General features: G+C 41.5%; 1 protein-coding gene across 2 annotated transcripts in view; it reads left to right on the top strand.

Moving 5' to 3' along the window:
- The window catches only part of SNTB1 (syntrophin beta 1), a 199,922-nt gene that overhangs the window by 118,831 nt on the left and 64,228 nt on the right, over nucleotides 1–16,863 (top strand). For both annotated transcript variants that reach the window (XM_074352997.1, XM_074352996.1), the window contains exon 4: nucleotides 8,771–8,978. In XM_074352997.1, the coding sequence (XP_074209098.1) occupies nucleotides 8,771–8,978 (208 nt within the window). The remainder of the gene's footprint in view (nucleotides 1–8,770; nucleotides 8,979–16,863) is intronic.

Raw genomic sequence — 16,863 nt, 5'->3', positions numbered from 1 at the left:
TCTACATCTAGTTTTCTCCCATGCTAACTAAAATTTCCAGTGGTCTTTGCCACTTCCTGAATCCGGACTGGCTGCTCCAGTCCTTTCAGGTGGAAGAGCCTCTTCAAATCCTTGTCCCATCCAACTTATGTCTCCTCTTCACCACTCTCTTGGGGCCCCTTTCTCTGCTGGGTGGTGACGATTAATAATCTTTGTTGAAGGGTTCACAGATGTTAACGGCTTGAAGTGCTGCCTTCCATAGCTAACACATCTTTATTTATATGGGAGCCATAGAGATACAGTGCTTTTGCCCTTACAGTCTCCCCTTTTCTTCTACTCCTTCCTTGAAAAGAAAGACTGAGTCAAAATGAAAACTGAATGGACGAGCGATACTTTGGTGCTGGTAATGTACGGGTACCCTGTGTTAGCAGCTGTTGACTTCACGTGGTAATTTATTGAGAGTTTAATAAAAGATTCTCTGCTCCTAAAACAGATACAAGTCTTTCTCTTGTGTTAGGAATTTCTCATGTTACTTGAAAACTTAACAAACTGTGAGCTTGTCCAAGATTGCTTGACCATAATCTCAGTGATTATAGGAAATCCGTCTGTGTTGGGTTCCCTTCTCATCAGGTACCTAATGTCATGCCTCGTAGGTATCAGATACTCAAAAAGTAATTGGTAAGTTAATGAATGAAAAAGGCATCTCATAATTCTGTAATTGAGTCGAATGAATACATTTTACTATTTCACTTGAAACGCTGACATAAAGGAGTCAGATGGCATCCACTTCTGTTCATACCTCTCAGAAATAAGCACTTTGAGTGAATATTCCTGGTTGCTTCAATTCTGTCATTGTTTTACCCTGTTTTATACATTTGCAAGACTGCCTTCTTTTACATCTAATCTGAGGAAGGCTGAAGATCACAAATTGATTATTTTAGCCCAAGAAAATCATGTATGTCACGTTGTGTGATAAACATTGTAATGTGAAATAAAATACAATAAATATTTCTGAGTTGACTGCTCCTGCACGTAACCCGTGTAAAGCAGCCTTCTTGTGGGACATTAAAGCATATGTGACTTGATTTACTATATACCAAGCTTATGCCTTAGAACTGAAGCACTTTGTGCCATAGAATTAAATTCTATCCTTCAAGACTGAAAAGGTTAATTTCTAGTAAGGGAAAAAAACCCCAAAAATGTAAACGGAAGCAGTCATAGAATGTTGAGTAGAAAGGGCGTTACCTTAGAGATGGGACAAGCTTTTAATAGTAGAGCCATTTATTCACGTTGCCCAGCAAATACATAAGGAACATCCCCCTCCATGTGTCAGGCAGTGGGGACGAAATTAAGGTAATTCTGGTATATGTCATGCCCTCAAGAAATGTATAGTCTAGTTGGGGAGATAAATTATAAAAGGATAAACCTTGAAAGAGAAATTATCAGATGACCAAAATCCAGAACTCTCCCCAGGGGTGGGGCAGTAGGGAGCTACATGTCAGAGCTACATGTCAGAATGCTTCCTAGTGTCCAAATATCAAACAGACAAAATGAGTGCCACCAATTCTCACTCCCAAGTCTATGGCAGACAGCAAACATGATTATGCTACTCTCCCTGCGTGAGCCTAGAATGAGACCTCAGGCTCCTTTGCAAGACATCATTTCAGGCAACCACTGCCTTTTGATCAAAGTTGATCTACAAAGTAAAACTTACATTCCTTCTTAGATAAGTGATTGCTCCAGCTCCACTATGCAAATTTGGTAACTTACAGTCTGGCTAGCTTTTGTGGAAGGGAGATCCCACCAGGATAATACTGATGCCACTTGGAGACTGAATGAGTACCAGGAAAAGAAGACAGGCGGCGTCAAGGTTGATTGGGTCATCCAACCTGGGTTATTGGGAAGACGCTGATCCCATTTAGACAAAATAACCACAGAACACTACTCTTGGACAGTAGCTGGCATGTGTATACACTACAAGGTTGAGGTTATTGCAGGACGCCTAAATGAAGATGGAGAAGTGTACCCAAATTCATAATGTTTCTCACCAAACCTGGACCATCTTCATTTTTTGTATCTTAGTAATTGGCACTGTCATTCATTCAGTTTGTAAGCTGGAAAACTAGGCAACTTCCTTGCCTCTTCCCTCTCCCTCACCCTCATAGCTAATCCATCATGAAGTCCTGTCAGTTTTGTTTTCTATACATTTCTTTGGGGGGGGGGTAGTTAATTAGATTTACTTATTTATTTATTTTTTTTTTGGAGGAGTTACTCGGGATTGAACCCAGGACCTTGTGCATACTAAGCATGTGCTCTACCACTTGAGCTATACCCTCCCCCCTGTTTTCTATACATTTTTAATCTTATGTACTTTATTCCATTTTCACCAGTAGATATTGCATGAGACATATTTACACTAAAACATTATTCATTGTGTATCTGAAATTCAAATTTAACTGGGTACCTTATATTGTTATATGTAAAATGTGGCAACTCTAGCCCAAAATAATCTCATTCAAAAGAAAAAATAGGTCTTCAGACTCCAAATGCTATGCTCTGGATTGGACTATGGGGTGGATGTTTATTTTGTCAGCATATGGTAGTAAGAGTCTAGAGACAAATGTATATTTATTTGACCTGCATAGCACCTTGTATATTTAGATGGCTTAAAAAAAAAAAGAAAAATCCAGTTGAGCAAGGTCAAACCTCAGAACACTTTGTGAGGTACAGATGAAGTGTGGAGTAGAAAAACAAAATGTTTTCTCTAGTTTGACGTTAGCCGACTCCTCTTCTAAAACTTTGATAACGATATCATTCCCCTAGGAAAGCCCAAAGTGCTGAAATTCTTCACATATTTTATAAATTTATGTAATACTGAAACGCTGAAACTTAGCCAGCATGAGAGATATTGTCAGGTTCCCTCAGAGCTCAGCAGAATACTATATCATGCATGACCTGTTTCTGAAATGGGATTTTGTGAAAAACAGCAGAACACCTTTTTCTGGCTTCTTTTCCATTAACTGCTCACACTTGACACATTCCTTAGATGATCTCATTAGCTCCCATCGTGGCTACCAGATTCCCAAACCTTCATCCTTAGCTGGGGATAGTAGTTTTAAGCAATAGAATCAGTGGTGGCTGGGAATATCAGGCTGTGCACACATCTTCCAGAGCTCAGATACCCAACCACACTGTGAAGGCTCTTCGGGAAGAAATGCCTCTGTTGCCACCCTTAACCACCACCCGACAGCCCACACCACTGCCTCAGCTTGCACCAGTGACAACCTGGCGCTGGCCACGCTCTGGCACTGCTGCCATGAGGAGCCAGATGCCTCCACCACCGTACTTGCCAAAAGATGGATTCCAACCTCAGCTACTTTCTCACATTGCCTCCTTCACAACTGCCATTTCTAGTGAGTGGCTCAGTGCCCGAGCAGTAAGGAAGGCTGGGAACTTGAATGCTGGCTTCTGCCTTGGGGAAGCTCAACTCAGAGTTTGGAAGACTTTCCAAATACACAGGAAGGGTGTTCAAAAGTTGGTGAGCACCCACCAACGTGAAAAACGTTTTCTACTCTATGAAGCAACAGACCGCGTTTTACAAACAGCCTACGAAGTGGAACAGAATGCTTAGGACACAGGCTTTGCGGTCAGATGAACTTGGGTCCCATCTCCAGCTTTGCCTCTTCCTAACTGGAAGGTTGGATACTCTAACCCCTCTGAGGCGCCATCTTCTCCTCTGTGACATAGACACATTAATACTGTTCACCTCATAGGATGGCGGTGAGGATAAAATGAGCCAAGTGAACTCATTTGGTGGTGGAGTTTACATCCCCACAGGACAAATACCCACCTTCATTATGAATAGTGTTACTACAATGTTTTATCTCTTTCTTCCCAAGTCTTTTTTTTTTTAATTGAAGTACAGTCAGTTACAATGTGTCAACCTCTGGTGTATAGTATAATGTCCCAGTCATGCGCATATATATATATACACACACACACAGATATATACATATATTCATTTTCATATGCTTTCATTAAAGGTTATCACAAGATATTGAATATAGTTTCCTGTGCTATAGAAGAAATTTGGTTTTTATCTATTTTTATATGTAATGGTTTGCAAGTCTTTTAGTTATAGCCAGCTTGGGTTGTAACAAGCATTTATTTTCTTAAACTTTCGTCTAGTATTTTTTTCTGATTATACTGCAAAAAAAGATTAGGCATTGCAGAAAAGCAGAAAGGTGGAAATAAAAATACCTCAGTCCCACTGTCTAGAGTTAGCCACTGTTAACAGTGTGCTGTGTATTGGTCAGTTGGGAAGTTTTTTAATCAACCAGCAGAGTCACAGATTTGTGGGACTGGAAGCAACCACAGTGACCATGTGGTCTGAGTTCCCTTTGACTCCCAGCGGTTGCTTCAAGCCCACAGGCTGGACTTCCTGACCACTTTCATCTGTATTTTCTCCGGCCTCACGCTGGAGGGGAAAGGTCACTTGAAACTTCCATTGCCAGGTTGCAAGTTTTGTTTTATTTATTAAGGTTGCGTTAGGAGGCTCCAGGTTCTGTGTGTCAGCCTCGTGTGTCTCAACAGGGGAAGCAGAGGATGCTGGGAAATATTATTTGGCTCCGTGAGAGCCTTTGAGAGAGTGAGGGGGAAGAAAATTACTCTTTTATTGTGAGGTTTGCCAAATGATCTCTGAGGAGCTGTGATACCATTCATAGGCTGTGCCAAGCTGGAGGGAAACGGCTCATCTTGGCAGACATCTAGAGTGAGTGTCTAATTCCTCGGGTTGGTATGAGCCTTTATCAGAACTAGTTCCATAGGCAGTATTTACATAACTGTGGTGGAGTGTGAGAATAAACACAGCTGTGGCATTGCCCTAAATATTTCTATTCAGCAGGGAATTAAAAGAGAACTTTATCGCTGAACTACAGATAAACACAATTCATCAAGCAGCGGTCAGTTCAACTGGGGAACAAAATAGGAGTTATGAAAGACTGGCCTACTGAAAATAGCTCCAGTCAGCCGGCCTGACTTCACTGCTCCTTCTCTTCCTCCCTCCCTCCTTTCTCTTCCCCAGTTCTAGAAATGTCGGGCTCATCAGCTAGCGAAGAAGTTGTCTCGATTTTATTTTTACGCCAGGCAGGAAGTGGCAGGCACTTACTGAGTATAGACCTACTGTGAGCCAGCATGCTTCCGGGTGCTTTATAGAGGTCCCTCATTCCAGAAGGTCCCTTTTTTCTTTCTGGGTGATAGAACTGAATGTGGGTGGGGGCAAGATTATTTTGCCAAGGAGAAAACTTTTTAACTCCAATGTGTGTTGAAATGGAAGCAGTATTGCCACAGTTTTAAGTGATCTGCATCTTACAAATTCCTTGAAGCATCCATATATATTCTTTTAAATACAATTTTATTTTTTATTTCTTTTTGGGGGGGGGAGGCAGGGAGAGGTAATTTTGTTTGTTTGTTTGTTTAGTAATGGAGGTACTGGGGATTGAACCCAGGTATTTATTGTTTGCTTTAGAGTGTAGAGCTCATTGCTATAAAAAGAAAAAGTTTGCACTCTTCTTCTTTCTTCCCCTTTGGATTTGGTTGTGGTGAGGGAGAAGTGAATGCAGATCACTGAATTCTTTCATTTATTTATCGCACAAATAAATGACATTTTTTCCTGTGCCAGACCAGCCAATAGTTCTTCACCCACCATTGTTTCTGGTGGCTTCATGCTCCCTTATGCTGTCAATCAGAGGCTCTCATCTCTCCTGTTGTTGCTGACCCCTATCTTGAGTTCACAGTCTGTCTTTTTAGAACTGGGAGCTGCAGCTTTGTCAGAAAGAATGGTCTTCTCTAGGGGGAGGGTATAGCTCAGTGGCAGAGTGCATGCTTAGCAGGTTGTGGGTTCAATCCCCAGTACTTCTGTTAAATAAAATAAAACATAAAAAAAAAAATTAAAAGAGAATTGTCTTCTCCCTCTTCACCCAGACCTATGAGTTCTTTCTAGGCTGCTTATTCACAGCCCCAAACACTTGCCCTTTACACGTAGGACAGACTCTTTCCAGAACCTTACTTCATCCCAAGCCTCGCTCAATGCTTTTAAGATGTGTCCCAAATTCTTTGCCTGTCTTCCCTTCAAGAGGTGAAGCCTAATTCTGTTCCTCATGAGTGTGCATTGGACCTAATGACTCATTTCCAACACAAAGAATGAACCGCAAGTGATGGGCTACGACTTTGGATGCCAAGTCATAAAAGGAATAGTAGTTTCTTCTCGCTCTCTGGGGGAAACCAGCTTCCACGTCATGAGGACACTCAGGCAACTTCTGTGAGATAACACAGTTGGAGTTTTCAGCCGCTTCATTCTGGGGCAGTTTGTTACTCAGCAGAGGATTACAAATACATTCTCCGAGAGCCTTCTGTTGTGTTGCCCTTCTGGTGACAATCCCCTGCAGACATAGGTAGCTCTTTGGGGGGGTTTGAACTTGGGCTCAGAGAGGCCTGCCGTGATCCTTTATCTATACAATTTGTGGAGCATTTAAAGCATTTACCTGGGCCTCAACCTCTGGAAATTCTTACTCAGTAGGTCTGGGATGGGGTCCAGACATCTGTAGGTAATTAAATGATTGAAAAAAACAAACTATTCCAGGGTTCCTGAAGAGTACTTTTGATTGAGATTCTGTTGCTTTTTTTTTTAACTATAAAAAGCCACAGGCCTCTCTATTCCGTGTCCTCTGTGTTCTTTCTTTGAGACTGATGGGGAGGAGGTCAGTTCACCTTTCAGCGTGTCCACCTCAACCACTGGGGACCCTGGCAAACAACCAAGCTTGGTGCTTTGCTCTTATGAACCCGCTAAGCAGCCCTTCTCAAACTTAAGTGGAGTGGGGATCACTGGGCGTGACCCCCAGAATTCCTAATTCAGCGGGGCCAGGTACGAACCGAGCATTTACACTTCTAATAAGTTCCCAGATGATTCTGCTGCTGCTGGTCTGTGGCCACACTTCGAGAACCATCACTAAAAAGCATAGGACCTGGTATTTAAACTTTGCCTCCGACATAGTCCAAGATCCTCCCTAGATTGCAGGCAACGACAACAAATGAAAACAAACAAACAAAGCCTCATCCATTTTCCCTGAGACAAAAGTCATCCATGGTGACAGAAATCCTCACAGTGGTCATTTGTGGGGGAAATAACTGGAAAGGGGGATGGAAGGGTCATCTGGGATGCTTCTCATGTTCTGTTTCTTGATCTGAGGGGTGGTTACACGAATATGTTCCCTTTGTGAAAATATATTTAAACTGTACTCTACAATCTGTGCCCTTTTCTATCTAAATGTTGTATTTTAAAAGCTTACTTAAAAGTTAATAGTAATGATAAACGCTGTCAAAATCTGGGGAAAATGGGCCTCTTCAGTAGCCTGTCCTTCTGTTTGCAAGTCATCTCTCCTCTGGGTTATGTGGGCAACCCAACAAAGAAATTATTTTTTCTTTCTCTTTTGCTGGCATCATTTTTGTATGTGCCTGTGTGTGTGTAATACCCTGGGAATGACCACTTCCCAAGCTGCCATTTTTTTTTTTTAACAAACCCAGGTCTTCAGAAGAAAACATTTCAAGAGAAATATTTGCATGTTTTAAATTCCTAGAACAATGGATATTGATAGAATAAGTTGAAAAGCAAGTTGAGCTCTTATTAATACTTTTGGAGAATCCTAATTTGTGTTTGACTGTTCAACTTTACTGAAGAGTAAGAACTTTGGAAGGAGAGAAAAACTTACCCTAGACGGACTGGCCATTTCTTTGAAAAGTGCCTAAAGAGGCCTGAGATTTTTTTTTTCTGGGTGAGGACAAATGTCACCAAAAAATTCCCTGTTTCATTACCTAAAACCTTTGGAGTCTTAGCAAAGAGCCTTGTTTTGCACATTTCTTACAAAAAAAAAATATATCTATATATCTATATATCTATATCTATATCTATCTATCTATCTATATCTATATATAATATATATATATAGATATATATATATATGGCTAAAACTTCCTTAGAGAAATTTCACTTTTTAAATAATTCTTTTTCTGTAATTTAAGTTTATGGGTAAAAGGTTTACTCACTCTAAAAGGTTGGTTTCAAATGTAAATTAGACCAGGTTACATTGGGATTTCTGATTTTCAGGTGATCTGCAAAATTGTCATTTTAAACTCAGGAGCTAAGGAGGACACTGTTGGGCATATTTATTGGTGTTGATGACTTGAGACAGCTGTGGAGGACCACGGATGCCCCACCTTGGTGGCGTCCAGTCTAAAGGAGAGGCACTGTAAGATGGTAGGGAAATGTGTCACAGAATACAAAGTGGTCATCTTTGAAGCCAAAATATTCACAATTAATGCTGAGCAGTAGGATTAAGCAAGTGGGTAGGTTTTTCAATCTGCTTCCCACCAGCAGCAGCAAGGATGTGAGTATACTGTTAAAATCCTCTGTGGATTGAGAGGTAAGGCAGTTCATATCAGTTCACAGTTTGGAAGTCTTGATGTGACACTACTAATAAGCCACACAGACATTCTTAATTCAGGTGAGTGGGTGGTTGAATAACTGTGCCCCCAGTACCTCGAATGATGCCCAGGCACAGTGAATATTTGTGGATGAATGAGTGAGTGAATGAGGGATGGGACCATTCAGGTAAACCATGCAAAATGGACAAAGTTTAAAAGTGAGAGTAAAGAATCTGTTCACCTTGGAGGCCAAGACTTGAGGAGGCATGATCTGCCAGGGAACCTTCTAATCCTTTACTCTTTGTTCCTCTAGGCAGCTTGAAATCCACTCTCCAGATGCTAAGCACACAGTGGTCCTCAGGAGCAAGGACTCAGCCACTGCCCAGGCCTGGTTCAGTGCCATCCATTCCAACGTCAATGACCTGCAGACCCGAGTGATCGCCGAGGTCCGAGAGCAGCTGGGGAAAACGGGCATTGCTGGGAGCCGAGAGATCAGGCATGTTGGCTGGCTTGCAGAAAAGGTAAGGGAAAGACTCGCCCTGCAATGATCATTTTCCCCAGGGTTTCTCAGTACTGGCTGCAACCACTGAAGTCAGGTACCTCATCCCACAGGCTGATTCTCTCATTTGGATTTCTGTCCGTCTCCAACAGGTTTGCCTTTGTATCACACAGGGGCTGTGTCTTCATCAACTTTGATCCCCCCACATACAGTCTAATATGTGGCAAAGTGCAGGTGGTCACTAATTGTCTGTTGAATGGATGAATGAGTGAGCAAGCGGCCAGACAGTCTCTGACTCCCGTGTGCACATGTGAAGGGCAGGGGAAATAACTCAAACTCACAACAGAGCTGTCACCTTGGGAGGTATGGAAGTTGATGCTTAAAGAAGGGTTTATGTGGGTTTTAATGAACCTGCTTATTAATGTGGATACATTTACAAATAATAGCAAAAATAATAACAGCAAGATTTTCTTAAGCAACTATTCTGTGCTGACTCTTTTCATATATTTAATTTGTGTTCTTAAGCCAGCAGGCCCTGAATGTCATCATTTATGAGCACCTATTTTTGCTAGGCAGGAGGGGGAGGGGTGTATAAAGATAAATAAAGACTTACCCTCTTTCCCCAGGGAAGACAGCTGCTATGGAAATGACCTTAGGGTCATGGTAACACTGTCACTTTGATTTCTTTTTCTAAGGGATGTGATATGTTGGAGATAGTAAAACTCACTTTGCAACCATCTCCTTGGAGTTAACCCTTCTCTTCATTTCAAAGGATTGAGCCTTTGCCATTGTCCTTACACTTGATTGCTGTCCTTTGAACTTGACCTTGAGTCTCAGGAACACTGGGTTTTGGAGACGTCTGACTTCCCAGTGACTCACATTCTAATAGATGGTAAATGGGAATGATTGTCACAATTAACGACTTTCCTGCCAGTGAACCATGTCATCTGAGAAAGCCCAGGCAAATGGCACTTGAAAATAATACTTGAACCCAGCATTTGGCCGTTTTCCACCATTGTTCTTTGTTTGCATCAGTTCATCCATGGGTCTCAGCCACAAAGTTCAACGCAAAGTGAGTTGTTTGGTTTGGTATTGTCCCATCTCTCACACATTTCAGAGGATCAAAGGGACAATGCAGGTGGTGGCAGCAACAAGATCATAATAAACAAAAACCACAGGTAGCCTCTCTCGACCTTATGCGTGAAGGTTCTTGATGAAAACAACACTGCCAATCTGAATGATATCATTTTAGGAGTCGCAGTCTCTAACACTCTTCACTTTTCCTCTCTCCAAATGCATGTGTTTCTATTAGGAGAAGACCTATTAGTCAGGGAGCTTTCAGTTGCAAAGTAACAGAAAGCTCAACTCAGCTTGAGCGAGAAAGGGGACATACCATTTCTGATAACTGTAGAGTCCAAGGGTAAGCTTCAGGCATGGTGGGATCCAGGGACTTCACTAATGATAACAGGCCTGCCTCTCCATCTCTTTGCATTTTGTCCACTTTGTTGATTGATACACAAGTAAGCCCCCTTTTCCTTGGCCCAAGAGTTCCAGGCTTGTGGGTTTTTGTTTTGTTTTGTTTTGTTTTCCTTGCTGTGCAAGGAAAAGACTGAATGAATTCTGGGAAAGCAAAAGCAACGGTTATTCGCTATAGAAGAAAAAGAGGAGGAATTGATCGGGATGAAGAATGTTCTCACTTAATTCAGGTCCTGGATGTACTGTGCACTTTAGGGTCCTGGCAGAAGACCAATGGCAAACTCAGAAGGGGTAACTGGAAGGGATATAACACAGCCATGACTTAGGTTGTCAAGTGTGTGTGGTGTGGCCAAGGTAAGGGAAACCAGTAAGAGATGGAGAAGCACTCCAGAGCTAAACAGTGAGAGGTCACTACTATCCCTTAACCCGAAATGTCCAGGAAGAGGAGCAGTCACCTGAAACTGGCAAGACTTGTAGCTGTAGAAAAGGGCCACCCACTAAGAGCTGTGGTCTGCTAATTCCTGCCTGCTGATCTCTTGCTGATGTCTCCCATTGGCTGAGGCTGATGGAAGCCAGAGGCAAGGGAGCCCCACTGATGCTCTCTGTTAAATTAAGGTCAGCCTCCCAGGACTCCGACCAGGACAGAAAAGGGTGGAGCCTGAATCTGGAGGCTAAGGGGTGCTGTCCGACACACATGACCTTCTACCTACCAAGTATCTGAGATGGTCTCAACTCTAGAAGGTACTTTTCTCTCATCTCTTTTAACACAAACTACATTTAAAACCATTGCCATTTAGATAGTTCAAAAACAGCATTGTGTCATTATTAGTGATGTTGAAATTTTTTACCAAAGACTCCATTTTCTCACTTACAAATTGTCTGGTTATGCCTTTTGCTTGTCCCAAATTATCAGTAGACACATTAGGCATTTCCATGGAGCAGTAATAAAGGTGCATAAAAAGCTTTCTGTTTTTAGAATATTACTGTTCTTTTGATATAATTTCAGATTATCATTACACATGTTTCTTTAAATTGTATTATGCATTATATCCATAAGAGCAATAATGACTTAACATGGACAGTTACCAGAAGCAAGAATGTCTTTTATTGCCTTCTACTTCAGAACTTCTTAAAAGATTACCATAGATCAAGTCTACGGGAACAAATCCAAACTGGAAATTTTTTGAATAAATATTTAATACTGAATCCTACTGTGGTGATGTATGAATGTTTTTTTTAGCAAAATGTTACAATGAATGACAAATCCTTAATACGTGGCTTTCTTATATTATCATAAATATCAGGATGCCCTTGGTATTTATAAAGATATAAAGTATGATCCTATATATGTTCAGCTGTAATTTACCTTAAATTGATATCCTTTGTCTTTTCCTATGCTGTTAATCTTTGATTTTATAGATTAGTAAAAGTAGCTCTAGGACAAGTTTTGCCCATATTATATTCAACTTCAAGTTTTTAGAACTGGTATTTACATGAACTAAAACAATATGAAGTAACGATGTTCCTTCTAAAATCCTGTCCAGTGCAAATCCTAAGGCTTCCTCTACACTATGCAGAGGAAAACCTTTATATTCATATTATTCTTCTCTGTGAGATGGTCTGGGGACTAGAGGAATGGCTTCCAAGAAAATGACTAAGTCTGGAGTCAATGGGAAGAGTTCAGTACACCCCAAAAGAGGGGAATGAGTGTGAGAAGAAAGTGGAGGTAATAGGTTGATACAGTTTGTAGGGAGGGCAGACCAGAGACTGGTATAAATGGAAGCGGGGTCCTCCTGAAGGAAGGTGACCTTGGATGGCATCCAATTATGGAAGATCTTGGAAACCGGACCGATGGTCTGATTTTGATTTGGTGGCAATAGGAAATCTTCATATACAAAATCAGAGAGAAGGGAACTTAGAGATGACTTCTATGGACTGAATATTTGTGCCCCCCCCCATAAAGCCATAAGGTGAAGCCCCAACCCCTAATGTGATGGAATTTGGAGGTGGAGCCTGTGGGAAGTAATGAGGTTTAGATGCAGTCATGAGGATGAAGCTCCAGAATGAGACTGGTGCCCTGATAAGGGATGAAGACACTGGAGTGTTCTCTCTCTCTCTCCCCCCCATGTGATGATACAAGAAGTCAGCCTTCTCCAAGCCAGGAAGAGGGCCCTCACCAGAACCGCATGTTGACACCCTGAACTTGGACTTCCAGCCTCCAGAATTGTGAGAAATAAATGTTTGTTGTTTAAGCCACACATTGATGATAGTCTGCTCTTGTAGCCGTAACTAAGACAGTGATCTAAACCAGCCTCTTCTTTCTACGGATGAGGAATCTGGGACCTAGAAACTGAAAGGTGTTTTATTTATGGTCACACTCTAAATCAAGGAATAATTGGAGAATGGGACAATGCTGTAATATCTCTTTCATTTAATTTTCAGAAGAATCTACCACAGCATCATTTGTTGGAATCAGTTTAATTCTTTCCATGAACTCTGGCAGCCATTCTCTGAACTGTTCAGACTCAAGGTCAGCCGGGGACCAAGAGCCTTTGAGTGGGGTGCTTTCCCTTGTCCCCTTGCCTTCCTGGCACTGTGAGCCACACCACAGTGACAGGTGCTGTGCTGCTTTCCCTGTGAGTGCCCTCCCTTGTAGACGGACCAGGTGCGCCACTGTCCACTCTTTCCCACCATCATATTAGTCTCAAACCTTTTAACTCCTTGCAAGCCCCAGTCGCCCCAAGAAGGGTCCATGAAGGCTCATCCCTACCCTGAACTATAAAATGCATTTTGCCCCAAACAAATTTTTTCAATCATCATTCTTTAGTTAATCATTTTTCAGTTATTATTGAGGTGTTTTCAATGGTCCAATTTCAGACGAGAGAAAAATAGAGAGAAAATAAAGAATATTAAAGAAAGTAAAATTAAGAAAAATAAAGAGAAAAAGTAAAAGGTCTGACCCTGTTGATACTTTCAAAAAAACAATAATAAACAGGGACATGGCAGAATTGTTCGATTCTGTTTTATCAGCTGTTATCTTTGCTTTACCTTGTTATCTCAGTTTGCAAACTGTTTCTTGTCAGATTAAAAATATAAAAATGTAACAGGATTAAAAAAAAAAAAAACCTATTTGGGAGCTCTGAGATGCCAGTTCAATTCTCAGCTTTCCTCATTTCCACTAAAGTTTCTTTCAAATGGGAACATTTATAGAGCTGTGCCTCCCCAGGGTGTTGTTGGAGGGGAGGAAGCTGGTAATTAGTATTTATTATGTGCCTAGTCTGTTTCAGGCAAGGCGCTTTAAGTAATCCCTGTCCTAGGAGGCAAGCTTGGGGAAGTTAAGTAACTTTCCTAAAATCACTCTTCTAGTAAGTGAGAGCCAGAATTTGAGCCCCTCTTTCTCATTCCACAGCCCAGAACTTTCCACTAAGCTGAGCTAATACAGGGGCCCAGGAAGTATGTGTCCACATGAGTGAACCACCCCCCCCAATCCCAAGAACTCAGTGTCAGAGCAGCATCTCATACCAGAAGCACAGTTTCAGAACTAAGGGACATACCAAAATAACTCGAATCCTTTATTTGCCTTCATGAAAATAAAGAGTGTCTTTGCCAGTTCAGGCTGCGATCACAAAGTGCCGTAGACTTATAAACAACAGAAATTTATTTCTCAGGATCTGGAGGCTGGAAGTCCAAGATCAGGGTACCAGCATGGTTGAGTTCTTGGTGAAGGCCCTCCTCCCGGTTTACAGACAGCCCTTGTGTGTCTTCTCATGTGGCAGAGAGAGAGAGAGAAAAAGGGCTGACTCTCTTCTTCTCATAAGGTCACTAATCCCATCATGGGGACTCCAGCCTCATGACCTACTTACCTCCAAATGCCATCACGTTAGGGCTTTGATATGTAAATTTGAGGGGGACACAAACATTCAGAGTACAGCAGGGGGAACTTACAAACCAGGACAGAGCAAAACTTTCTAAAATGTTTTCTCTCTCATCCACACCCATCCTAATCTTCTACTGCTTTCATTCCTCCCATGATGCTAAAAGAAAACCAAGCAGAAGAAATCCTCTCCTGTATTTTTCCACCCATTCTTGACTATGTCAATCAATTGAACCTCTCTGGCTCGAGCCCTCCTTTTGTATTTCATTCACAAACTCTTCCCTTCTCTTTCTTCCTGTTTTGTACCACAGAAGCCCCGCCCCCCAAAAACAGGTCTGCAGAGACTGAAATTATCTTTGATAGCATAGGTTAGAATCCTACTGGAATTACACACACAACTCACACGAAAATAATTTGTGTATACACACACATGCACACACACACAAGTTGGCCTTACTTTGCATGTTTCTAGTACCTGTGAGTTTCACTTGTAGTGGTTTAATCAAATAACCCCACTTACTCAACAACACAGTTCAGATCTCAGTGGCCGCGGTATGTTAACTGTAAGTCATTTCATAAAGTACCAATTTTGTTGCCAGGCTTTCATGCCGCAAACCACTGTGTACATAGCTGATGTGCATCAGGTTTGCGACCCTCCCATCACTTCTTTCACAGCCTGTCAGTGATTGGTCAGAGCAACCCTGTTAGTTCACACGCAGCAAGATGAGTGGTTGTCTCTTGGGGATAAATCTATTTGACATTCACAAGAATGGATAATAGAAAGGGGGCATTGTCTGAAAAATAGGAAAGTGCAGCAAAATGGAAAGTGATCATTCTGAGACCAGAATTCAAATCAAACATGAATGGAACTAGAGGAAATAGCTGACTATGGGAATGTTGACATGCATCCCTTTCAACAGACTCTTGAGATGCAGACAGAAGACTCAGTGAAGGTCAACTTTTAAACGTGATGAAGAGAGTAGCTGTGGAGAAAGGATGACCATGACCCAGAAATGAAGCCAGTGAAAAACTTCACATTGATGGAACTCTCAGAGAGATTTCACATCACTGTGAGGTGCCAAGTGTAAAAGGCTGCTAGCTGATCCAGCCTTCGAAAGGAGTATGACGACTTGTCAAGGCATAGAAAAGATGCTCACTCTGTCTCGTAAGTTACGTGATAAGAAGGCAACAAGCACTGTTCAAATTACTCTTAAAAAGGCTTTGACAAGGAGGAGGGTATAGTTTAAGTGGTAGAGTGCATGCCTAGCATGCACGAGGCCCTGGGTTCAATCCCCAGTACCTCTATTAAAATAAGTAAATCAGTAAACTTAATTACCTCCAAATCCCCACCCCCAAAGGTTTTGACAAAGAAATAAAGCACTTTGATCCCCAATCTTTCTAATGTTTTAAATTACAGATTCTTATGTAAATATTAGTTTTACTATTTTTTAATTTCCCTGTGCATTTAGAACTGACAGTAAAGCAGTTTTTAATTTTTGCAAGTCCATAGCATAGCACAATACCAGTTTTTCCAACTGATTACTGAGATCACTAAGGATGATTTCAGCTTGCACATTTTTATTGTTCAGCAATACTGGACAAAGGCAGGTCCCCTCTTTCTCTCTCCACTTAATCCATCTCTCCTTGTTATCTGTCCATCCAGTCATCTATTTATTTTATCTTATCCATCTCTCTTTCTATCTCTGTCTCTATCCTTATTCATCTCTGTTTATCTTTATCCATTTCTATCTCTTCATCCATCTATCCAGGCATCTTCCTCTCTCTGCCCTTGTCTGTCTGTCTGTCTGTCTGCCTGTCTATCTATCAATCTATTTCTGTTCTTTGTCTATCCATCCATCTCTATCTATCAACTTATTGTTCTATATTATTATGTAATTCACTAGACCATCATTATTTTCAGTTCCAACAATAGCAGTTTATTCATCCTCTCAAATTCCAGGTGGAATATAACCAAGCAAGTAATTCCATTGTCTAGCTACCTCGTCCAGCTATATTAGAAGAATCTGAAATGTAAGTGTAAACTAGCCCTGGCCTGAGTGAAACAGGCTGCTGGTAATCAAGATCTTGACAGTATAATTAATGGAATGGTATTTCTGGAGCCTCTAAATATATCAGCTCCACCATCTGCCTAAAAATCACCTAAGTAGGAATTTCCTACCACTTCTTCCAGGGAGAAAAATAGTCTGTGATCTGAGGGAACTCCCATCAGACAAAGGGGGACAGAACTCCTGCCCAGGCTCCCCCTGACTTGCATCATTCCTGAATCAAGACTGTTTGTTATGCTAGGAAACACAGACTGTTAACAGACTGTTAATGCAATTAAGTGCTAACAGGCCTGGTGTGTTGCTTTAGAAGGCAGTCATTAAGTTCCCCGGTGAATCACCTCTGAGATGGAGCTGGACGAGAAAAGCTGGCAACTTGGTTATCTTCCTGTTAGACTTTTACTGTAAATGTGCCAGTATGAGTGTAATTCACATTGCCCCCACCTTCCACTCCCTCAAATTAAAAAATCAAAGATTTAAGATGGGGATGGATG

Source organism: Camelus bactrianus, chromosome 25 (assembly GCF_048773025.1).
Source record: "Camelus bactrianus isolate YW-2024 breed Bactrian camel chromosome 25, ASM4877302v1, whole genome shotgun sequence".
Lineage (NCBI taxonomy): Eukaryota > Metazoa > Chordata > Mammalia > Artiodactyla > Camelidae > Camelus > Camelus bactrianus.
Note: the sequence above shows the minus strand (reverse complement) of the source record. Positions and strands in the feature narration are given on the sequence as shown.